At 50.3% G+C, this 25,093-nt stretch overlaps 1 protein-coding gene across 3 annotated transcripts; it reads left to right on the forward strand.

Annotated features, from left to right (window-relative positions):
• The first annotated feature begins 683 nt into the window (after positions 1–683).
• On the forward strand, positions 684–24,794 carry COG2 (component of oligomeric golgi complex 2). Of its 3 annotated transcripts, none has more exons than XR_013997261.1 (19): positions 684–890; positions 2,179–2,340; positions 3,497–3,562; positions 4,435–4,515; positions 6,148–6,251; positions 7,087–7,195; positions 8,021–8,200; positions 8,887–9,011; positions 10,588–10,714; positions 14,209–14,348; positions 16,617–16,678; positions 17,936–18,087; positions 18,520–18,717; positions 19,758–19,830; positions 20,108–20,250; positions 20,569–20,708; positions 21,795–22,040; positions 24,095–24,175; positions 24,248–24,794. XR_013997261.1 is itself a non-coding variant. In XM_081114301.1 (19 exons), exons 1-19 carry the CDS (start codon positions 819–821, stop codon positions 24,320–24,322), a joined length of 2,277 nt encoding a protein of 758 aa, XP_080970427.1. In that variant the 5' UTR covers positions 684–818; the 3' UTR covers positions 24,323–24,794. The 3 variants fall into 3 exon arrangements, 2 of the variants coding, with proteins under 2 accessions (XP_080970427.1, XP_080970426.1); XM_081114301.1 differs by having other exon boundaries at positions 21,854–22,040; XM_081114300.1 differs by having other exon boundaries at positions 21,854–22,040; positions 24,095–24,794.
• Positions 24,795–25,093: the final 299 nt, after the last annotated feature.

A 25,093-nucleotide genomic window follows, 5' to 3' on the forward strand; every position in this document is an offset into this window, starting at 1 on the left:
CCCCCCATTTCATTGTTACAAATTGAACATCATGAAAGCATAGTGATGAATCACAAAAACAATATGTAATTATAGATGTGTTTTTCGATGGTCTTAGGCGACCCCTGTGAAAGGGTCGTTCGACCCCCAAAGGGGTCGCGACCCACAGGTTGAGAACCGCTGATTTAGACTAAGCAGGTAGGGAGGCACGCCTTTGAGAATCTGCCCACCTGGAACTGAGCGCAAAGTGGAGCAGGGGGTGCCCAGCTGCCCACCTTTTCTTCCCTACAGCTCCCTGGAACTGAGGGTGCCGATGCTAAGTGCAGAGCCCGAGTCCCACCGAGGCCTCATTGCACAGGGACCGACGGGAGGAAGGAGCCGGTGATGTGCCCAACCCTGGAAGACCGGCCTGAGAACTAAAGGACCGGCATTAGGCCACGGAGGAGCAATCTCGGGAGGAGACCGTGGACAAGCGCTGCAGGCCGATTCCCCACCCCTACCCTCCCCTCCCCCGTTGAAACGGTGGGGTGCAGAGGACCCCTCCAGGGCCCAGCCAAGAAGCGAGCGGGGCTTGCAGTTCCGCCCTCCGCCACAGGGGGCAGCACCGCCCGCCGTCGCCAACCCAGCGGTGCGCGCCTCCCCTCTTGGCGGCGCAGGCGGAGGCGGGCCCGCGGGGATCCTCCCTGATTGGCTGCGGCGCGGGCGCTGCCATGTTGGCGGAAGCGGTGCCACCCCGACCGTGGAAATTGATCGTGGCTGCAGCCGCCGCGTCCGTGGGCGCCGCCTCCTGCTTCTTGTCCTCGCTCGGATCTGGGCGCTGAGAGGCGGCAGCCGGCGCGATGGAGAGAAGCCGGATGAGCCTGCCCACGGGGCCGGACACGCTCTGCTTCGACAAGGACGAGTTCATGAAGGTGCGGGGCGCTTCTCCCCGGAGCCGGGCCGCAGGGGCCCGCCCTCCTCTGCCCTCCGCCCGGGGCCTCCCCTCGGGCTCCGGCCCGCGCCCCGGAGCCGGGGACCTCGCCGCCCTTGGCAGTGAGCGAGCCTCTCGGCCTCAGGCGTGGCGGGTGGCGCCTGGAGGAAGCCCGTCTGTGAAATGGGGCTTATTGGGGGGAAAGGCCTCAAAGTTCTGAGCGCAGCGTCCGGTCCCTGCCGGTCCCCGGTCCCTGGTCCTCGTCCCCGTGCAGCGCAGGCAGATGGCCGGTCCCCTCTCCGGACGGAAGCGTGGGCACCGGTGTCCTGCCCCCGAAGCTCAGGAATCCCGTCCTGAGCAAATCGCTGAGCCCACGTGCCTCCCAGGGTCGGGTCAGAAAGAAAAGGCCCCTCGTCCGAAAGCTTCTGGAACGAGACTTTTAAAAATATATATATTTTAAAAAAATATAGATTAACTTCAGAGAAGGAGAGAGAGCTAGGGACATGAATGATGAGAGACTCCCCGATCGGCTGCCTTCTGCACGCGGTCCCCACTCCCACCCTCACCCCCACTGGGGATCGAGCCCGCAACCGGGCATGTGTCAGGCTGGCCGGGCTGGAATGAGACATTTTAAAACGATTGGGATATTCTTTTTTCTTTTTTAAAAAAATATATTTTATTGATTTTTATAGAGAGGAAGGGAGAGGCTCTGATAGAGAGTTAGAAACATGGATGAGAGAGAAACACCGATCAGCTGCCTCCTGCCGCCCCCTACTGGGGATGGAGCCTGCAATCAGGGTCCATGCCCTTGACCAGAATTGAACCGGGGACCCTTCAGTCCACAGGCCGAAACTCTATCCACTGAGCCACACTGGGGAGGGCAGAGTGGGATATTCATACTCTTTTTCTCACGTTGCCCTGCTCTCTGGATGAGGGGAATTGGAGGCGGGTGTGCAGGCCATGGTCCTATATAATAAAAGCCTAGGATGCAAATTGTCCCTCCACTGGGATTTCGACCAGGCGGTGTGGCCTGCCAGGGGAAGGGAGGGAGGTCCTGACCTGCTGCAGCTGCAATAGCAAATGGCCCGGGGGAAGGGAGGGAGTACCCAGCCTGCAACCACTAGGGACCCTAGCAGTGCACAGATTTCATGCACCGGGCCTCCAGTAGGACATAGACATACAGAACAGAGGCGTCAGCTGAGACCATGTTACTGGTCACAAAGGGTCTGCAGGCGCCGCCGTGAAAGCGTTCAGGGTGTGACTCAGAGCTGCTCCGGTTGTATTCTCAGGAAGACTTCGACGTCGATCACTTCGTGTCTGACTGTCGGAAGCGCGTGCAGCTGGAGGAGCTGAGGGATGACCTGGAACTCTACTACAAGCTGCTGAAGACCGCCATGGTCGAGCTCATCAACAAGGACTACGCGGACTTCGTCAACCTCTCCACAAACCTGGTAACCGAGACCCACACTTCTGCAGCTGGTGTGCCGACACCCACACCTACACCTTGTCAGCTCAGGTTTCCTCTTAAAATGCTGAGCATTTTAGAAATCTTTTAGTTCATTTTCCTCCCCCTCAGAAACGTAAAGCGATTACTAATCTCATTCATGAATAAAAGAACTAAACTTTCTTTTTCTATACATTTTTGTTTCCATTTTTTCTCATTTAAGACGGTGCTAGTTTGATTATTTGTGAATTTGTTATTAAGGGTAGCTATACATATAGTTATATTCTTAAGTTATATGTGAACATAACACATGTATAGCACAAGAGAAAGGGCAATAATACCAAAGTAGTGGCTTTGGTTAGTTTGCAAGTGGTTACCATGACATCTCACTGGTGGAGACTAATGGGCAAGAGTAAATATCAGCTGCTCGGAAGGAAGCGCTTGCTTTACCTGCAGGCGCGTGCTGGCTGGAGCCAGGCTGAGGGAGCAGTGGCCAGTGTGGCTCTGTAAGAAGCTGGCTTCAGAAAAATGTGCGGGTGGTTTGTAAAAGTCATCGAGAAATAAATGCTTGAGGTTAAGTACTTGCAAGAAAAGTTGTCTTGTCCGTATTTTATTTTGTTTTTCAATCTGTTTGTTTAAAGAAGTACAGAAAGTAGTTATCTCCATGGGCACTTCAAGAAGCATCAAGGTTAATGAGCCATATTTGCGTGTGGGAAATCTACCACTAAGATAAATGTTTCAGGAGGATTAGAAATCCAAAAAAAATTTATCTCCCTTCTTTTTAATTTGGATTTTCCTCAAAGGTGACAATCACGTTTAGACGAGCTAGAGCCCATCCATCAGACTTTTACACCAATTATACTCACCTCCCATTAAAATGTTTTTCAGATTCATTTAAAATTTCATCCAAAGGCAAATTGTGCATAAAGAAGCATTCGTTTATTAGGACTTCCCTTATTTATTGGTTCATGCGTATCAACAGATTGTTTTTCTTATTCTATGAGCAATATTTATGGCAAAATGACATTGGTTATTTAGCTAGCTGCTTAGCAGTATATGGCTATTCAGAGAGAGTAACTACGTCTAGTGCTTTGCTCATTAAACAGATACTTCCCTCTGACTCCTGCCTCTGATGTGTGTGTGCGACATGATTTCGCTTGTAGGTTGGCATGGACAAAGTCCTCAACCAGCTCTCGGTGCCTTTGGGACAGTTACGAGAAGAAGTTCTGGTAAGTCCCCAAATCCCATGGACAGTCCACCGTCAGGTATGCGATGCTTGTCCCGCAGGAGCTGCTCTCCTCTGGCCGGAGGTTCAGTGGTCCATTCTAGCAACCACTGGGCCACCCCGGCCGGGCTGTCCTGTTGATTCTGTTTGTTCTCCTTACCTTCGTTTTGGACCTAATTTCTATGATCTCATACGTGGCTTGATGCATTAGCTGCTGGGCGTGTGTCTCCACCTGTCCCATGACCTCTCCCTTTTCCTGGCCCTTCTTGCTTCCTAATATTCCCAAATCAACATTACATTGTGGTATATGAGCACTTAACAATTTTTTAGTTCCCTGAAATGTATAGAATCTAGTCTACTAGTAAGACCTTATCTGAATGAAGTCCTCCTAAGTCAACCCCTTCCTTTCTATTTCTACTTCTCTCCAAAATGAAGTCTGCAGTGCCCAGGTGGATTCCTCCCCGCCCCAAGTATGTGGTGCTCAGTTGGTATCTTTCTACCTTTTGTCTTCTAATAATCTCCCCTCCATGCAGGTCAGCCTGCACAGGTGTGGAACTCCAGTCCCACCCCCACTAAACCCTCCTGTACTCGGATTCAGACTATCCTTTCTCTACCCTGACCATCTGCGACAGTCATTGTAGATTATTCTTTTGGCCATTAATCCCGTGTGACCCTCGTTTCATATGTCATTTTGCCCCCAAATCAATAGCAGTTGTGTCTGAAACTTTGTATTTTGTCAATATCTGTATAATACAGGCCTGTAGATACTGGAAATGAATTAATTATGTAAATTTTGTTCAGTTCTGTGGAATTGAATTAAATGTGTAAAATGTCATGAAACAATTTCAACAGTGCATTTCCTTTATTGTTTTCAAGAGTCTCAGGTCATCTGTCAGTGAAGGAATTCGGGCAGTAGATGAACGAATGTCTAAACAAGAGGACATTAGGGGGAAAAAGGTACGTAAAGTGTCACACAGCACCTTGCAGCCTGGACTTGTGCCAGACAGCACCTCGAGGGAAGGCACTGTCATGCATGTGGCTGGTGCACTCCGGGCACCTTTGCAGAGGACACGTCCAGCCTCTGCTGGGTCTAGTGACTGATCAGGGCCAGTGAGGGCCGGAGCCAGAGCTGGGGCCCAGGCTCCTCACTCCTGGTCTGATTAAAGAGAGGTGCGGTAAAGTCATAAAATGTTTTAAAAGACAGAAAACCTGCAGTCTTCTTATGCTTGAATTTAGTTGTGGCAGCATTAACATTTTTAAAGAAATCTAGATTTCATGGGCTGCATGCCAGCTAAAAGCCCCTCATCCTCTCTTCTCATGGTTTTGATTATGAGGAAACTGCTTTTTTCCTCAAAGTTTTCACATATATATGTATATGCAGCATAATGTCATGGTATCTAGTTGAAATATGACAAAATTTTAGAGGTACCCGATTGGACACAAAATTAAAATTGTGTCCAGAATGAGAAACAATCGTAACTGACCTCAGTGAGGCACGGGACAGTTCAGTAAGAATAAGAATGCTCAGGAAGACGCCTACAGAGAAGGTGCCCATGTTTTAGAGATGCGGGGTAGGGCTTTCTAAGCACATTTCAGTGTTGTACTGCAGGCTGATTGTTCTAGAAAAAGTAGTGTGTGTTGCTCTTACTCTGCTACATTCATTACTTCTGTTTCCCCCTCCCCCTTTATGCCTTTACGTTTTACTGGACCTGGATTTTAATTTTATTTTCTGATTTACTTGTAATCATAATGGTATAGTAGCAGAGCTGGAATTAGGATTCAAGACTTCTGACTCTAGCCTGGTCCTCCTGTATCTTCTAAATGGATTTATTAGCATTAGATTTCAGAGAGGGAGCGAGAGAAGCATCAGTGATGAGAGAATCATGGATCGGCCGCCTCCTCCATGCCCCCCACTGGGGATGGAGCCCGCAATCCGGGCATGCGCCCTGACCAGGAATGAACTGAGCCCCCGGTGGCTATGAGCATATTTTTTTAAATGTCAAGGGGAGAAGCCTATTTGAGACCTTCTGTTTAATTCTTTAGATGTCCTCTGAACTTTTGCCTAAAGATTTCCCAGAATGCAATGCATTTCTAGAAAAGATGATAAGCTTCATGAGAGCAGGGCATTTTTCTCGTTTATTCACTCAGGCCCCCACCTTCTAGAAGAATGTGTGGCTCACAGTAGGGGGTCAGTAACTATCTGTTGAATGAATGACCTTGTATCTTTATTCTTTTAAGGATGGGAGTTTTATAATGTTCCTCAACCTGTTTGATAATATTTGTTGTGTAATGTATTTAATGAATTAACACATTAAAACATGAACAAAAGGGTTATAAGAAAATGAACGTACCAGTAGAAAGGTTCGTTTAAGATGGGAAAAGAAGGAAGGAATAAGAAAGAGTGCAGAGCATGAGAAAGCAAAGAAGTCCAGTTTCTTTCCTACAATAACCTTGCGATAGAATGTTGAAATATGCTTGTAGAAAGAAAGCCAGGATTAAGATTGGCATTCTCGCAAGTTCAGTGTTACATAGACATTCAAAATGTAGGATGCTGAAACATCATAACATGTTTTTGCTTCATTTGAATAGATGTGTGTGTTGAGGCTTATACAAGTTATTCGGTCGGTTGAGAAAATTGAAAAGATCTTAAATTCCCAGAGTTCTAAAGAAACATCCGCACTGGAAGGACACAGGTAACTCTTTCTTACGAAATCGCACGTCAGTGAATGCTGCACTCCTGGGCTGGCCTCGGGGTGCTGCAAATGCAGGACCAGGGACTGACTGCTGCCCTCACTGCACGTGTCCCTCCCCGACTGGTCGGCATCAGGCAGAGGCTGCCTCGGGAAAGCCGGCCGGTGCTTCCCTGCCTGCCCTTTGCTTTTCTCCTCTTGCCATTTAACTCCCTGCTGAGAGGGAGCGATGCTTTGTAATGTGTGTGAGAAGAAAGAAGGGACTGACTAGGCTTCGGGGAAGATACACGATGAATGTCCTCTCGCTAGGACCAGAGCATCTAAACTCCTGCTCTCTCAGCCATTCGGTAAATGGAAATGTAAAGGAAGCTGTTTTGAGGTATTCTATTTGTTGCTCCTAGAAGGTTAGTTTGATTTGCCGAAGGAGACAACAGTATTTGGTGTTTGAGAGGAGTTAGAGGTGCTTTCTTTAGAAAAGGTGTGAATAAGAGGAAAGGGCAAGAGGAGAGAAGGGGGTTAAAGGTGAGTGGGAGAGCCGGGGGAAGGGGGTGGGAACAGACAGGAGTTGCCTCCCCACTGATCGGCTCCGGCTCCTGTCGGGCCCTGAGGCCCGTGGCCAGGCCACATCGGCTCATGTACCTTCCCCACTGCACCTACCACGTGCTGTACTGTGGCTCGTGGTGAAGGCGATGGCACAGAGGGGGCTTTAGCTCCCACCTTGGACCAGGGGGGTGTGGAAAACGAGAAAGTTCTAGCAAGCGGGGCTCAAGGATCCCCACCACTAACCGTGTGAAATGAACAAACTTCAGGAATCACGTTTCTGTCCTGTCTCCACTAGCCCACTGCTGACTGGACAGATTTTGGAGAGAATCGCTACAGAATTTAACCAGTTACAGTTTCATGCTGTTCAAAGCAAAGGCATGCCTCTTCTGGACAAAGTGAGACCAGTAAGTGTTGTCTGTTCTCACAGATGGTAGCTAGGACTTTGCTAAATAATGTTGGTTTAACCTAGTAATGCCCCTCGTAGTTGTTGATCCATGGGGTTTTGAAGCTAGCTTTGCATTTTTTCTTTCTTTTTTTGTTTTGTTTTTTAGACCCCTGCTTCCTACACGTCATGCATTATAGCTTTTGTGTAAAGACACAGGCATATTCTCTGAATTGCAAGAGTGAAGTTAATTGTGAATTTCACGTAACTTGACGCTTTCTATGATTCAGTCAGAGTTCATTTATCCAGAGCCCTTGACTAGACTTTAAATTCATGTGTTTTTTTTGTTAGTTTGTTTTGTTTTAAATATATTTTATTGATTTTTTACAGAGAGGAAGGGAGAGAGATAGAGAGTTAGAAACATCGATGAGCGAGAAACATCGATCAGCCGCCTCCTGCACATCTCCCACTGGGGATATGCCCGCAACCCAGGCACATGCCCTTGACCGGAATCGAACCTGGGACCTTTCAGTCCGCAGGCCGACGCTCTATCCACTGAGCCAAACCGGTTTCAGCTAAATTCATGTGTTTGATTTACTCTGTAGCTTAAGGGGAAAATAACTGTTTTTCTCGTCCTGTAATTCTCTCTAACCTCGCCTTTGATGATGCAAAGGTTTACTTCTAGGGATTGTGGGGAGGAGGAGAGAGTCACTGTGGATCTTCAGGATAGGCTAGCATGTCCATGTTACATACATGACCTTCTGTTAGAGTACAGGGGTCACGTTGTGTTTGGACTCCCAGGACCTGTTCCCGCCGGAGCCTTGCTGACTCCCCTGTCTCCTTGCAGCGGATCGCGGGCATCACGGCCATGCTGCAGCAGTCGCTGGAGGGCCTCCTGCTCGAAGGCCTTCAGACGGCGGATGTCGACATCGTCCGGCACTGCTTACGGACGTACGCCACCATCGACAAGACCCGCGACGCAGAGGCCCTCGTCGGTCAGGTTCTGGTGAAGCCATACATGGACCAGGTCTGTGATCTCAAGGGCTCTATTCCACCAGCATCACAGCTTTTATTCCGTCTCCAAGACTTCACTGGGCGGAGGCCAGATCAGAGAGCTCTCTGTAGAGGCGTGTGTCTGCTACAGTATCAGGCGTAGAAAAAGGCTGGTCCCTGTTGGTTAAATCAGTGCCGGGAATCGGCTTGCTCTCCTGTCTTTTCTAAGGATGCCCCAGCCCAGGGGTCATCTTCATTTGGTGGGGGTGAGGGGCTGGCCTGGGAGAAAGTATGCATCAAAGCATTTTTAGGTCAGTTTTGTGGGATGTAAATTATACGTCAATAAAGTTACTAGGCAGCAGTTTTGAACTGGTCTCGGGTTGAATAGAGCAGTCCAGCAGTGTGTGAGCCGGGAGGAGCAAGTAGGGAATTCTGAGCGTGGAAGTGAGATTTGGCTCAGTCTTTAAAAACATGGAGGATTGACCAGGCCAGAGATGGGAGGGAGGGAACATTCAAAGATGGAGGACTTTTATAGGCAAATTGCCGAGGGAACTGCACACGCTCATCCCAGGAACCAGTTTTGATGCAACGACGATTTACGTACCATTTAGAAACATGTTCCTTAGGGAGGAGGATGGGTTTTCTCAATTCTTTCCTTTGTGGTATATAGTTTCTACGTCTCTTTTAGGTGCTTTTTGAAAATGCTCTTTCTTTTAACAGGTGATTATAGAGCAGGTGGTTGAGTCTCATCCAAACGGCCTGCAGATCATGTACAACAAGCTCCTGGAGTTTGTCCCTCACCATTGCCGCCTTCTTCGGGAAGTCACAGGCGGGGCCATCTCAAGGTACTTGTCTGCTGTGCTAGAGCGCACCTGGGTGTGATGGCTGCATCTGCCGCCTGTGCACGCCGATAGGGGCTGGCTTGTGCCATGTGGGCCCAGGATACCTCAGAGGTGGTGTGGGTTCTGCCTAGACCGCAGCAGTAAAGCGAATGTTGCAATAAAGCGGGTCACATGGATTTTTTTGGTTTCCCGGTGCATCTGAAAGTTACGTTACACCGTCCTGTAGCTTGTTAAGTGTGCAACAGCCTTATTTCTAAAGAAGCGTACCTGCCTTAACTGTAAATACTTTTGCTAAACAATGCTAACCACCCTCTGAGCCTTCAGTGACTCTTAATCTTTTTGCTGCTGGAGGGTCTTGCCTTCAATTTATAAAAAACGAAGCGCAGTAGAGTGTGGTCCAATGAAACGAAGCTGACCTGGCCTCCATGTGACTGTCCCCACAGCGCTGCAAGGCGGCATCGATAGCCTCCTCCTGCAGATAAGATCTGGTAGATGGGGCTGAGGGTGAAGGTTATAATGCCTCTTTCCTTCCCTCTTGGCTTTTTCTTAACTTAGTTCGACATCAGTATTGATTGCCTTCTATTATTCTAATGGCATAATCTATCTAGAACAGCCGTGGGCAAACTACGGCCCGCAGGCCGGATTCGGCCCGTTTGAAATGAATAAAACTAAAAAAAAAAGACCATACCCTTTTATGTAATGATGTTTACTTTGAATTTGTATTAGTTCACACAAACACTCCATCCATGCTTTTGTTCCGGCCCTCCGGTCCAGTTTAAGAACCCATTGTGGCCCTCGAGTCAAAAAGTTTGCCCACCCCTGACCTAGAACTACCAATTCAGTTAAACTCAGCAGGTTTTATACTGAGTGTGATTGAAGTCATTTTCAGTTTTTCCTCCTTTAATTCCCATGACTTCCCAGTTCCGTGGCATAAATACCCCGTTACCTGTCACCACGGCCACTGGCCCGGTCCAGGCCTCTGTCCCCAAAGTAACAGGCTCTGCCCACTTGCTCTCCCTGCCTCCGCCTCGTCTTTCGCCTTCACCCACAAGTCTGAGCTTCAGAGCCTCGCCTTCTTCATGTCGGTCGTGGCGTCTCACTGCTTCTAGAGGAAAACGGGGCTTTATGATGCAGTCATAGAACCTTAGAACTGGGGCAATCTTAGAGACAGTTCAGAAGTGACAACGCTGTTAGTCATTGGGAAATTAGCATCACTGGTGTTCAGGTTGCGTGCAAAGATCGCTTTTCTTGCGGTGGTAGATCGCCTCCTTTCTAAGATCGAGTGTGGATGTGGTGTCCGACTTTAAGGGGGAAATTGTGCCCAGGCACCTTGGCGTGGTGGTTTTGCCTTATCCTTGACACCAGCTCTCTACAATGCGTCAGGTTCAAGGTGAGCCTGAGTTTAAGGCGTGAAATAGAAATGTGGGTGGAGAAACAAACTAATTGACAGTTTTTAAAAAAGGGGTTGAAATAAGTGTGAGGCTGAGGAACTTGTAGTAAAAGCACCACGGTAGAATTTTGCTCTTTGTACGTAGAAGATGATGGTGTATTTGACTGCAATTTTGCTCTTTCCTTACAGTGAGAAAGGCAATACTGTTCCCGGATACGATTTTTTGGTGAATTCGGTCTGGCCGGAAATAGTGCGAGGATTAGAGGAGAACCTGCCCTCACTCTTTAACCCTGGGGATCCCAATGCATTTCACGAGGTACCTGTCCCTCCTTCGTTTTGACTCTGGAAGATGTTAACCTGAGGTTTTAGAGCGATCATGTTGTCTTCTGCACAGGCGTGGCTCTGTGGTTGGGTCAGAACCACGGTGTGAGTTGCTACGTGAGCGCTTACCTTAAGGCACACACAGTGCTTTATTCGTGTAATAGTCCCCGGTACTCTTAGGAGTGAGAATATTTTAATTTTAGAACATAAAGTACAATTCAGTCTAGACGCAATTGTGACTAGATATGTACATTATTTTCAAAGTGGAAAAAAAAAAGATCCTAGTACCATTAAAAGCCCTTTTCTTTATAATTGTCCACAAAAAAGTTAAGTTTTTATGCCTCTACTGTATAATTGTGAAGGAAAACAAAAACTACTATTGATTTAGACTTTAAAATGTATGTAATTGTCCTATGTAGTTTAAAAGATTAGGAGACCCTAAAATGTACTGTTTTCTTAAAATCATGTTATCGTTTAAAATATTTCATGGTTTAGATTTCAAAAGTAAACTTATCTTTACTTTTGAAATTAAAAAAAAAATTATCTTTATTTTTTGTCGTATTGTGTTTTAAGGTGAAGCATAGGGCCACAGTGAAGAATAAGACTCTTGGGCCAGCGGCCTGAATTCCTGGCCCAGCGCTCGGCCTCACTAGCCTCTTGGGGCCTCTCTGCCTTCTCCTTCCCTGGATTTTAATTTTTTTTATTCAATATGACAGTCTTCGTCTTTTCATTAGGTAATTTATTAAATGTATAATGACGGCAGTGACCGATGCATTTGGGTCTCGTGCTTCCTGTTTGTCCCTCTTTCCTTCCTTCCTTTCCCCCTCCTTTGTGTTTTGGACTCTGGGGGTTTGTTTGCCTTTTTCACGTTGTGTGTCCCCTGTTCCCGCTACTAATTTTGAAGTTCTGTCCTTTATTGCTCCGTATATTAAGCAGCCTGCGCGGTTACAGGATCTAACGGTGGCTGGTGTTCTCCAGCCGCGTGAGCGGTGCCGGGAGCTTAGACCCTTGAATGCTGGCCGCCCCATTTCATAGTATATGTTATTGTTTCCGGGTCTCGTTTCTATTTTGATGTCTGTAGCCCCCAAGCAGGCCTGATTGCTACTGTTGTCCGTGGCCATTGTCCTCTCAGGACTGTCAGGTGCCACTCCCCCTGGTTCGGGTCCTTCGCAGGCTGTTCCTTCTTGGATGTTAGGCCTCCTTCCTGGGTCCTTTTTCTTCTTCCTGAAGTTCATGTTAGGAGACTTTTTTAGTAACGATCTGTGGATGATAACCTTCATTTTTTTAAAAAAATATATTTTATTGATTTTTTTACAGAGAGGACGGGAGAGGGATAAAGAGCTAGAAACATCGATGAGAGAGAAACATCGATCAGCTGCCTCCTGCACACTCCCCACTGGGGATGTGCCCGCAACCCAGGTACATGCCCTTGACCGGAATCGAACCTGGGACCCTTCAGTCCGCAGGCCATCGCTCTATCCACAGAGCCAAACCGGTCAGGGCGATAACCTTCATTTTTTATAATAAACCCTTAGTTTGTGTTTGTCTAAAAATAACCCTATGACTTTCATGTTTGAAAAGTAGTTTTGCTGGAAATAGAATTCTCTGCACTTTGAACATTGTCTTTTGACTTCTGTTAATGAAATTAGCTGCAACCTAATTGTGGTTTCTTTGTAGTTGGTGCCTTTTTCCTCTGGCTGCTCTGAAATCTCCTCTTAAAATCTGTGACTTTGGTGTGCTTTTTCATTATAATATGTCTAGGACGAGCTGCTTTTTAGTTACTGTATTGGGATGTGTTGGGTTTCCTGAATCCGAGGATTGTTGTCTTTTGTAAATTCTGGAACATTTGTCTCCCTGTCTCTTCAGTTGTGCTTCCCTCCCATTCTTCTGTTTCCTTCTAGAACTCTGGATTAGACTCCACACTTGATCCTTTATGTTTCCTAAAAGGACTTTTCTATTTTTCATCTCTTGGTCTCTGTGCTGCATTCTGGGTAATTTCTCGGGACCTGTCTTCTAGTGTACTCATTCCTTCTTCAGTTGTGTCTAAACTGTTTTTAATCTGGACATTGTTTACAATTTTAATTACCCTAATTGTCACTTCTAGAAGTTCTCTTTGCTCCTTTTTCTAATCGACCTGGTGAATTTGATGATTTTTAAATGTACAGAGGCAAAAGGTAAGTGTGGTTTGAGCCTGGGGCCTGGTAGAACTTCATTGTCCCAGAAATATCACTCATCTGTCCTCTTGGCTAATAGTTCCATGTTATAGGACATTGACAATGATTTCTGTGATTTAAAAGTAGATACCATAGGCGGTGTGAAATAATTGTCCTAAGTATTTGCAATTTAAGAGCCTTTATATTTTGCTGTGCTCCTTAGAGAATCATATTGATCACATTATGATTTGTTTCAGCTCAGAAATGAAGCTTTCTGGAAAAAGTTTAACTTTAGAATCCTTTCCCAGTATTTAATGTTTGTGGGCGTAGTGTCCAGCAAGCATCTGTTCCTTTCAAGAAATGCTTTCAGCTTGCAGTTTTAATGTGACCCGCTTTCCTCGCAGAGGGAAATGTTCTGTATTCTATTAGCATCCATTAGATCCTAAGGTATAGTTTCACCCTGAAAGAGATGAATAACAGCTTTCTTGGCCTCAAATCCACACACCTGCCCGTGCTCAGGACCTGGGGTGCTCACTGCACTGAACCTTCTGTGGAAGCACAGGCCTCAGCGTATTGAGGCGAATGGAGCCCCTCTTCCCTGAGAAGGAGGCATGGAGAGGCCAGGGTGTTCTCCCCGGAGCCTGGGCACCTGGGAATAGCACATCCCTTATAGCAGCCCCGGGTTTTGCTCTGTTGACTTTCTCTTTCTCAGCTTTGTCTTTGGGCGAATTCTCTCTGAGCCTAAACAGAAGAGGAAACATCGTCTGTAAAGTGGGGGTGATGATAATGGCAGTTGCCTCCTACGGTGGTTTGTGGGTTAAGTTAATAACACTATGTAAGCACATATGCGGATGGTAACTGCTAAGGAAGTGTTAGCTGCTGCTCTTCTGCGGCTGTTACGTCCCCGTCACTTTTGCTGCTGTCTCGTCTATAAAAATGACATCATTACTCACATGGTTGATTCTTTCCTTTTTAAAATTTTGCACTTCTCCTGGAGAGGCGATGGAGGCTGTACTGCTTAATCTGCCGTCTCATCCAGCTCCAGGGACGGGGTGAGGGGTGCCCTAGAGGGTGAGAGCTGTCACGTAAAGAGCACGGCTCTGTAGCACCCGGGTGTCCAAGTGGACTGGCCACGGGAGACCTTGAGCATGCCACGGGGCCACGCGGGCCTTGCCTGGGCTTTACGTGGGGACTAAAGGGAGGTCCCTTGGGCCCCTGTCAGCTCTAGAAGCTGTGGTTCTGTGCTGCCCTCCTTTATCTCGATCACAGGTTTTAGTAGATGCTCCCAATTCCGGGTGTTGGCAGTGAAAATGCCACCTGCTCGTTCTTATTTTAGAAATACACCATCAGCATGGGCTTTGTGAGGGCATTTGAACGGCAGTGCGGATCCCAGGCCAGCGTGAGAAGACTGCGCGCGCATCCTGCCTATCACAGCTTCAACAATAAGTGGAACTTGCCTGTTTATTTTCAAATACGGTCAGTAACTCATTCCCCGCCCGCCTCCACCTTCCTAAGAGAATTCGAATACCAGCTAAGCAGGTCGGGGCCCCCTGTTAACAGCCTTTTCTTTGGGATCATCATACTATCCTTTGGGAAACAAAATTTCAAGTGGAAATGTACAGGAAATATCACCAATGTCAGCGTTAGGCTGCATGACAGGATAAGGGTGAGTGTTTGGTAACCAGCGAGCTGAGAAGTGACGCGGAGAAGGCTGGACTCCAGGCCCAGCTTCACCCCCACGTTCTCTCGTTCATCGTGGGAGAGAGGGCGTGGGAGTGCGTGGCAGCTCTTCCCTGAGCTGTCCCTGTCTTCTCACCTGCCTCCACAAGTGGGCCTGTCCCACCGCTGTCACTTCTGCTCCTCTGGGCCAGGTTCCCCTCCGGGCGGGGGGAGGAAAGGGTGTGGGCTTTGGATTCCAAGAGGTGTTCTTCCAGCGGATTCTGTGTTCCCGGGTACGAGAGTCCTGGTTGTTACCTTGGCTCCTTTATCAACGGTGACACTCGTCTCTCTGGTCTGGAAAGCGGGGCCCCTTTTCTCCCCGACGCCCCGGTGCTGTAGCCTGTGTCAGGGAGCGGCTCCGTCAGCTGCCCGGGGAGCTTGATCATAACCACAGCAGCCTGGGTCCGCTGGGAAAGCAGATGATAGCGGCCATCTTTGCAGGTTCCCCTGAATGAGGTCATGTCAACTCCTCTGTAGAACGGCATTAACTAGAGCCTTTTGGTCGAAACGCTCTTTAAAGAATCATAGCGTTTTGTTTAGTGTTTTTATGCTTTCGTTCATTGTGATGCCGTCCTTTCCCCAGAGCGCGGAGGAAAAATTACAGCGAGGGAAATGGATTACGAATTAGGTGCCTTGATTGTAATTGCTCACCGTGACGGGGATGTGTGGAATCACCTCTGATAATGAAATCACAGCTTTCAGAATGTTAGCCAAGTGCCCTTTCACATACGTGCAATCCTGTGTTTATGCTTCATGTGTCCGGGTTACATCGTGTAGCTTATCTTGTGGCAGGAAAGCAAGGACTTGACCCTCTAAGGTGTTCGTGGACTGCATTGCTGAGGTTTGATGATCGGGATCGGGCCGGGCAGGAAGCCCTTTGCTTCCTGAGCAGAGCTGAAAAGAGGGAAGCATCGTTTGACAGGCGAAGGCTGCCACCGGCAAGTGCTGTTGAGATCTGGCCGGTTCTTTTGTAGTCCGTGCCTGGAGTTAGATGCCGTCATAGCACATCCTGCTGTCTACTGCCTGCAAGCTCCTCTTTTTTTCTTCTGATTTTCTTAAAAAAATAATTTTTTTTTTTTTTAAATTTCAGAAAGGAAGGGAGAATGAGAGAGAATCATGGATCGGCTGCCTCCTGCACACCCCACACTGGGGATGGAGCTGCAACTGAGCCTGTGCCCTGACCAGGAATCGAACCGTGATCTCCTGGTTCACAGGTTGATGCTCAACCACTGAGCCACTCAGGCCAGGCAAACTCCCCTTTTCTATCGTTTCCCCGGACCCCGCGACCCCTGCTTAGGAATCCTGCACTGTCACCCATGTCCGGGCACTGCCCTGGCTGTTGTGTAAAAATTATTTTTCAGATATGGAGCTTGTTCTCAATACATTTGTTTTTCCGTTTAAAAAATAAACTCAGGTGATACTTTGTAGGACTCTTCTATTGATTTCTATCAGGTGTTGAGTTGTTTACCCCGAATTGTGACAAAATCCTGCAAACATGGCTGGGGTCAGAGTTGCGCTGTTATCTGACTCACTCACCTCGGGGTCATTTGAAGGAAGTTTCAAAACCAGTGGGATGGGAGTGTTTGACATGTCACTAAGGAGAAGTATTCCCATTGCACTCTTAGCAACAGGTGTGTGCGCCTGCGTCCGACTGTGCACATACCCCCACCCCCATTCTTGTACTTTATCATGTGTGCGTAAAACTTTGCGTTGTGTCTCTATCTGCTAAGTCTTCATTTCTCCCCAGCCTCCTCCTTTTAAGGAGCATGTGATTGCACCCAGATAATCCAGGATCTTGTCTCACCTCAGGGTCTCATTGAATCCCGCCTGCAAAGCCCCCTGTGCCGTATGAGGGCGTGGCCGCAGGCTCCAGGGATTAGGACCTGGGTATCTTCAGGCCGTTACTCGGCCGCCCTCCGTGGCCCCGGGTGGAGGAAGTCCCTGGTGCTAGGAAGAAGGGGGAATGGACAGGGAAAGGCGTCAGCAGCAGCAGAAACACTGACTCGCGCTCTTGTTTTATCCCAGGTTCAGAGAGATCGCGGGGTCCTTAGAGGCAGCGCTGACAGATGCCCTGGAAGACGCTCCAGGTAATGCCTTAAGGTGGTGAATGACAGGTCCCCGAGGGGGCGCGGAGCTCACCATCTCGACCCCGATCCCCGAGGGCACTTGTACCCTTTCCTGGGACCCAGGAAGCTGGACCTTAAAGACTTCCTGTGACTGGCCTTTTTTAAGAGACAAAAAGAAGTCAAATATTGTGGTTCCTATGGTTTTTGCTTTATAGAGCTAATAAGAGGCTGCTGTAGGAGTATAGGGAGCAGCCCTCGTGTTTGTTCCTGCATATCACATGCTGAGGGGACATAGCCCCTGATTGCCAAGTGATCAGCCCTTTTTGTAGCAAATTGGCTGCGCGCTGCCTTCTTCCCAGGATCCGACGGCCCCTCCCTCCCTGGTGCGTCACACCTGGGGCTGGGCCTCAGCGCGGGGCACAGTCCTGGCTCATCGGGCAGTTGGTGCTGCTTGGGATGCAGACTTTCCAGCCGTGTTTGCATTCGTTACAGCCCCGTCCTGTCAGCAAGTAAAGAGATTCTTGTTGGATGGCAGCCTGTTGATTGTGACCGTTTAGTCGCTCACAGAACACGGGCTGTGTCTGTAGCCGCATAGGTCTGGCTGCCGCACTATTTCTGCACTCCGCTCTGTGGCCTGAAAGTTAGTTTACATCTGTCTTTGCCAGAATGCTCAAGTGCAGTGAACTCCCTGCATCCAAATCGTGTGATCAGGTAGGGAAGAGAAGGTGACAGATGAAACAGGGCAAATTCAAAACCAAAGTTTAAACCCTGGCAAGTGACGGCCACTTTGACTCGTGTTTGTTGATTTGGTATGAAGTGCTTATTAACTAGCTATTTCTGGAAGCTGTATACGGTTAATAGTTATCAGACACCTGGGAGGTGGAACCGTGTAAAATCAGAGAGTGCATCGCTGAGCCGTGTCGCTGGCCACACAGACTTCAGGGTGCCACTCTGTACCCCCGGGTCACACACCGCAGACACTAGAGCAGTGACGGCGAACCTTTTGAGCTCGGCGTGCCAGCATTTTGAAAAACCCTAACTTCACTCTGGTGCCGTGTCATCTATAGAAATTTTTTGATCTTTGCCACCATAGTAAAACAAAGACTTCTATTTTTGATATTTATCTTATCTATTTAAATGCCATTTAACAAAGAAAACTCAACCCAAAAAATGAGTTCGCGTGTCCCCTCTGACACGCGTGTCACAGGCTCGCCGTCACTGCCCTAGATCGCAGCCGCATTGACCGAGGCGCCTGCCCCGCGTGTGCTTTCCCTGCAGCTGGGAGCGCCTACTGCCTGCTGGCGTCGCACCGGACGTGGAGCTGCCTGCAGAGGTGCTGGTCGGAGCAGCTGTTCCTGCCGTCGCTGGCGCACCGGCTGTGGAGGCTCACGCTGCAGGTGCTGGCGCGGTACTCCGTGTTTGTCAGCGAGGTGAGCCTGGCCACGGGGCTTTACAGATACATCGAGCCACTCAGTCAGCGATGGCGAACCTGTGACACGCGTGTCAGAGGGGACACGCGAACTCATTTTTGGGGTTGATTTTTCTTTATTAAATGGCATTTAAACACATAAAATAAATATCAAAAATATAAATCTTTGTTTTACTATGGTTGCAAAGATCAAAAAATTTCTATATGTGACACGGCACCAGAGTGAAGTTAGGGTTTTTCAAAATGCTGACACGCCGAGCTCAAAGGTTCGCCATCACTGGCCTAAGTGCCCTGAGATGGAAACGGCCATGCTGCCGTGAGAGGGGAGTGGGATGGCGGACGCCAGCATTTCCCGTGACTTGCTGGCCCGCGTATGTGGGTCCCATGGAGCTTCCTGGTGGAGGAGTGTGTGACCATGGAAATCCCGTCTCAGCTTCTGCTCAGGCCCATCTCGAATGAGAGCGCCAAGGACGTTCGGAAACCTCTGGGAACTGCTAGCAAAGACGCTCCCGCTGCCCCGGGAAACAGCGAGGACCCGGGCAGCGGCCCTTCCGAGGCGAAGCCCGCGGCTTCCATCTCCAGCACGCAGCTCGTGCACGCGGCCGCCGACCTGGCCCGGCTGCAGGAGCAGGTAAGCCCGTGTGCCAGGATGCCCCGTGCTCGGGCAGCGCTCCCCAGAGAGCGTGCCCACACTGGCAGCAGCCGCAGGGCTGCAAACCCGCGGGCCCTGGTACCCAAGAGAACACCTCCCGCGTCTCCCCTCACCCAGCCTTCCTGGCAGCCGCGCCCCCTCCTCCCTCCTGCGGGTCTCCCTGCGGCTTTTCCAGGGATGGCGTCCCAGCTCAGTGTGAGCGGCTCCCCGGCTCTTTCTCATCCACTCCACTCCCTGTGCAGGCCCGATCCGTGCTGGGCTGGATTTAATCATTTCCATTCGAGAGCCCAAATACTTCTTAGGAACATTTACTCTTCAGCTCTACTTTGAAAGTCCTGAACTATTAATTTTTCCCTCTGTGTCTGCGTCTGTCCCATGTTTTGCTTTTATTAAAGAGAACCTGGTGGATGAATTTGTATTTAAGTCCTCTGTTTCATAATTGTGCTTTCCTCGAGTTGAAATATTTTGTGGCGTTCCAAATATTGTATGTTTTGAGCGAGAACATGGTCTTTTGGTGAGCTTTTTTGTGCGGGGGAGCCACGGAATAGAAGATGATGTTTGTTCTTGGGCGTGGGAACAGCCACGCTGCTGCTGCTTCCCACGGTGGGTCCATTTCCCGTGAAAGTTGTCATTGAGAATTTTGCTTTCTTTTTTTTTATTTTTTTAAATATATTTTATTGATTTTTTACAGAAAGGGAGAGGGATAGAGAGTTAGAAACATCGATGAGAGAGAAACATCGATCAGCTGCCTCCTGCACACCCCCTACTGGGGATGTGCCCGCAACCAAGGTACATGCCCTTGACCGGAATCGAACCTGGGACCCTTCAGTCTTTTGGCTCTATCCACTGAGCCAAACCAGTTAGGGCAAGAATTTTGCTTTCTTCTGATGAATGGTGCTAAGCGTCCCAAGTTCGGTTTTATCATTCATAACAGTGTCCTAGAGGACGCAGGTGCAAAGAGAATGGCCTCTTCCTTGGATTTAAAAAGTAACTGCACACAAACTGCACGTTTATTTCAGCTTCCAGAACTCTTGGAAATAATCCAGCCCAAGCTCGAGATGATTGGCTTTAAGAATTTTTCTTCTATCTCAGGTAAAAGCAAATCCCAGACTTAGCAAATCTTTGAATAGGAAATAATTTAAAACAAAACTTTAGAGATTGGGATGCATTTCAACTACCATTTTCTTTAGCTGTAAACCCTTAGCTGTTTCTCTGTTGTATGATTATAACGCCCCTCAATGCAAAACCGTGTTGCATGCTCGCCATTTGACTCGATGTGTTGTTGTACACTCTAAATACCATGGCAGCATTTAAAGTGACAGTCACACCGGCCTGGGTAGCGTGACTGAGCTCAGTCTGTGTGTCACAGCCGCCCTGGAGGACTCGCGGCTGTCCCTGTCGGCCTGCGCGCCCGCCCTCAGTGCCAGGATCGTCCAGGACCTAAGCGAGTCCTGCTTCGGTTCCCTGAAGAGCGCCCTGGAGGTGCCCCGGCTGTACCGAAGGACCAACAAGGTCGGTGCCGGGAGAGAGGGCAGGAGAGCGGGAGGGAGGGGAGGAGCAGGCAGAGGGTGAGGGAAGCGGAGGCCACTCCCTCTCCTCCGAGGAGCTCGGGTTTGGGGGGCGCACCCTCACCAGGGAGCGTGCGGGTGTGCGTGTCTCAGAACGGGAGAGTGACTAGTCTCCTTTGACCTTGAGGTTTGAACAGCATCTTCTCTCTGTCTCTCTCTCTCTCTGTCTCTCTCTGTCTCTCTCTCTCTCTCTCTCTCTCTCTCTCTCTCTCTCTCTCTCTCTCTCTGTGTGCATCTCTCACCCCCACCGCCACTACCCCAGGAGGTGCCCACGACAGCCTCCTCTTATGTGGACAGCGCTCTGAGGCCGTGCCACCAGCTGCGGAGCGGGCACAAGGACAAGCTCAAGCCCGAGCTGATCCAGCAGTGGCTGGAGGGCGCGCTGTCCGAGAGCACGCACAGGTGAGGGGCCCCGCATCCGAGGCCGCCGAGGCCGTCAGAGGGCGCAGGGAGGCCAGCGGAGGCCATCATGGGGCTGCGTCACTGGACCAAGCAGGGAGGCCCCGGCCTCTGCCCAGCAGTGTGGGCGGCCGAGCTGTGCTCGCTGCACTCCCCTCCCAGGGCTCTGTCTGTCCTGGCCTCTCCCAGGCCGCACACCTTCAGGGTCCCTGCCCCGCCCTGGGCCTGCCTTTCCTGTCCTGGGTACCATCTCCCGCAGGCCTCATCCTGTAAGTCCAGTCACAGGGTTTCCTGTGAGGCCCTTTCTCTCCTCGGCCGTCCATCCAGAATGGCGTTGGTCATGCCATGTAGTCAGAGAGCGTGCAGTGGGGAGACGGTCGAATGAGGAAGGGAAACAATGGCAGCTGCGGACAGGCGGGGTCCACGCCCCACAGCCCGTGACAGTGCAAGGAGGTCTCTGTCAGGGGGCAGCTCGTTTCTCATTCATCCGCTCTTCCCAGGTGCCCACCCTGACTGCGCTCGAGCCTGTTACCCGTCGTGTTGTTGAATTTTGTTCAGTTATTAACTTTGCCGTAGTATTATATTTGTTTCAATTACTTCGGAGCTAAGTGGCATTTGTGGGTTCATTTCAAACATTGCAATGAATTCTAACATGATTTCTATGTAAATGCCAAGTAATCAGCTTGTAAACAGAGCTTTTAAATGTAACTCATTTCTCATTTGGACGGCAAATGGAGACTATTTGGAAGGCAGTTTTTTTTAAAATCTTGAAATGCTTTCACTCTTTAAAAGATGGACTTTCCAGAACTGGTTGTAAATGGACTTGCTCCCTGTTTTTGGGGAACGAGCTGCAGGTGCTCACTCGGTGGAAGACAGACCCATAGTTTCCTCGGAGTGGCCAGGACTGAAATGTTGAATAAAATCCGTGTACATATTTCTTCAGTTTGGAGGGAATGCAGTGCTGGGCCGTCAATTTTCTTTCAGTTAAAAACATTAAATATTTACCAAGGCTGATTTTTTTTTTTTTTACTGGAAGTGAATTTTTATCTTAAAAACCCTTTTCCCCCTTTTGTTGGTCCACGTTGCCAGTCAGTGCGTTTGTGTTCCATGCCAGTGTCTGTTTCACTGTAACATGTCTCGTGCTCTAGGTTCTATGAAACCGTGTCCGACGTCCTGCACTCCGTGAAGAAGATGGAGGAGAGCCTGAAAAGGCTCAAACAAGCCCGGAAATCCTCCCCCGCCAACCCCGGCGGGTCCGGCGGCGGCGGCGGCATGAGCGACGACGACAAAATCCGGCTGCAGCTGGCCTTGGACGTGGAGTACCTAGGTGACCAGGTAACCGCGAGCGCGTCCGTTCCAGGGACTCTGGAACCGAGTCCTGGGGTCACCTGGTGGCTCACGTGAGCCCAGAGATGCCGTCGAGGGTCAGGAGGCTGTTCCCTCCGCTGGGAAAAGGGGTCGGGGCCCCAAATCCGTGAAGTCGGGATATTTGCACCCAGGAGTTACAAGAAGGAAGAGATAGGACAATGTGGAAATCGAGTTTTCGAAGTCCACCGGGTTGATCTTTTGTGCGTTTGGCATCTGCACGGCCAGTAGTGTTCGTGCCCGAGAAGCCCGGGGCGGTGCTCACGGGCGTGTCCCCCTGGTCACTGCGTGGAAAGTGCCGATAGGACGTCGGGGCTGGGGCCTGGTCTTCTGTGAGTTTGGCTCCGAGTAACCAGAGCTCTGGCCCGGACCCTGTGTGTGATGCTCGAGAACCCGTCTGACGCAGGTCCCCGCAGGTGGCAAGCAGGTGGCAAGCGCAGGCTGTGGAGCGCGGTGTGCGGGTGCCTGCACGTCTCCCTCGGGCAGCGGGCTCCGCGCAGGCCTTTCTTTGGAGTCAGAGGTGACCCCTCGAGGGTCATCAAACTTGGATGCTCAGAAAGGGGCCCTTACCCTGCTCGGAGCGTCAGAGGTGGCGGGTGACTGTACAGAGCGAGTCCTCGGGCCGGTCTCAGGAGCCCTCGCTGGGGAACAAGACGGGACGTGGGCATTTCCGTCCGCAGGGCCTGGGGTGCCCGCTCCGAGGAGCCTCTCACATCAGGGCCCCTGGGACTCGCCTTCTCTGCCCGAGGCGGGTGAGAGATAGGGCCTGGCCCAGTGCGTGGTGTACTGCTGCTTTTTTTTCTTTTCTTTTTTTTAAACATATTTTATTGATTCTTTACAGAGAGGAAGGGAGAGGGATAGAGAGTTAGAAGCATCAATGAGAGAGAAACATCGATCAGCTGCCTCCTGCACACCTCCTACTGGGGATGTGCCCGAAACCCAGGTACATGCCCTTGACCGGAATCGAACCCGGGACCTTTCAGTCCGCAGGCTGACGCTCTATCCACTGAGCCACACCGGTTACGGCCGTGGCGTGCTTCTTTATTGCCCCAGAGAAACTTAATCTAAGTCTTAGAAGCAGGGACGTTGTTATGAAGCCATGAGGAACGAATCAGCAACAGGAAGAAAGGAGATAGGAGGGGCGTGGGGAAGGAAACGGGGAGCCCCGTCCCAGCCCCAGAGCGACCTCAGCTCTCACGAGTCCTGAATGGGCGGCGCGGGCCCTCCTGGGTCTCACTGTTGCTGAGCTGCAGTGGGGACTCGCTGTGCCTTCTGTTACCAAAGCAACTCACAGGAGACGCTGTGCCAGAGTGTCTTCAATTCATCAATTCTGAGAAAGGGCTGTGGACAGGTTACGCAATGAAGACCCGCCTGTCCTTTCTGGAGACTTCTCCCCTGGAAAAGCAGCTCATTGATTCTTCCCCTCGGGGGGCTTGTCTTTGCCAGCCTCCAAAGGCTCTCACCCCCTGGGCTCTGATTGGATGGGTGGGGGTCAACTAACACGCTGGCTTCTTCGAATGCCAAGTGTCTTACCCAGAATGCAGTTTTGCAATAAGTATGTCCTTTGCTCTAGAACAGCGGTTCTCAACCTGTGGGTCGCGACCCCTTTAGGGGTCGAACGACCCTTTCACAGGGGTCGCCTAAGGCCATCGGAAAACACATCTATAATTACATATTGTTTTTGTGATTCATCACGATGCTTTCATTATGTTCAGTTTGTAACAATGAAAATACATCCTGCCTATCAGATATTTACATGACGATTCATAACAGTAGCAACATGACAGTGATGAAGTAGCAACGAAAATAATTTGATGGTTGGGGGTCCCCACAACACGAGGAGCTGTATGAAAGGGCCACGGCGTGAGGAAGGTTGAGAACCGCTGCTCCAGAGGAACAAGCATGCTGCCGTTCTTCAGGGAGCGGCCCCTCAGCGCAGGGGGAGGGCGAATGTTCCCCTTGTCACACGGCTCTTCACATTCCGTACGTCGCAGTGTCTCAGCTTGTTCTCGTGGCCTTTGCAGATACAGAAGCTGGGCCTGCACCCCGAGCGCATCAGAAGCTTCCCGGCCCTCGCAGAGCTGGTGGCCGCCGCCAGGGACCAGGCGACCGCCAAGGACCAGGCGACCGCCAAGGACCAGGCGACCGCCAAGGACCAGGCGACTGCCAAGGACCAGGCGACCGCCAAGGACCAGGCGACCGCCAAGGACCAGGCGACCGCCAAGGACCAGGCGACCGTGGAGCAGCCGTAGGCACGGGGCCCCGGGAGCGGAGAGCTGGGCCTGGAGCTGAAGGAGCTGGACCAGCCTCGGCCTCAGCCCCGCCCCCCAGCCAAGCGCTCCCCGGCCCAGCACCCGCCCAGCACATCTGGGTCCTCCTCCACCCAGAAAGAACACTAACGCCTTTTCCGTTGTAGGAAGATCGTTTTTAAGACATTTGACACTTTCTACTATAGTTTACAGAGCAGATCATTTTATTTTTATTGTAAATCTTGGTGAGGAAGAGCTGATTTCTAAACTGCAATGGAAGTGAATGTATATGTACGACCCTAGGAGGGTTCTCCCTGGCCCTGCGCCGGCGGCCTGCCTGCGAGCGGCGGAAGATGCTGGTCCTTCTCCCACCAGGTGCTGGGAACGTGCTGCTCGTCACGCTCTTCCCCGCCCCCGTCAGAAGCCAGAGCCCTCGGGGGATTTATTTTCTAAATAAAAGAAGTGTCTGCCAAGAGCCCCGCGGCTTTCCTCTGTGAGTCAGCGCAGGTGACTCCTCACTCACGCCCGTGGCTCCCTCCCCTGGGCCGGGGCCTCTCGCCTGTGGGGAGGGTCCCCTCCATCATACATGCGCCCTGCAGACGGAGTGGTCCATGGAAGGTGACACCCCCTATAGGAGCCACACTGCTAGCCCTCCTGACGAGCTGACCCCGGGGTGGGGGTCAGGGTGGGGTGCTGAGGGGCAGAGAGCTGGGAATGTTGGGAAAGGACCCACAACGGGTGGGAGGTCTGCTGACACGCACCTGCACACTTGTG

The sequence above is a fragment of the Myotis nattereri genome, assembly GCF_964212035.1.
Source record: "Myotis nattereri genome assembly, chromosome: 20".
NCBI classification, from domain to species: domain Eukaryota; kingdom Metazoa; phylum Chordata; class Mammalia; order Chiroptera; family Vespertilionidae; genus Myotis; species Myotis nattereri.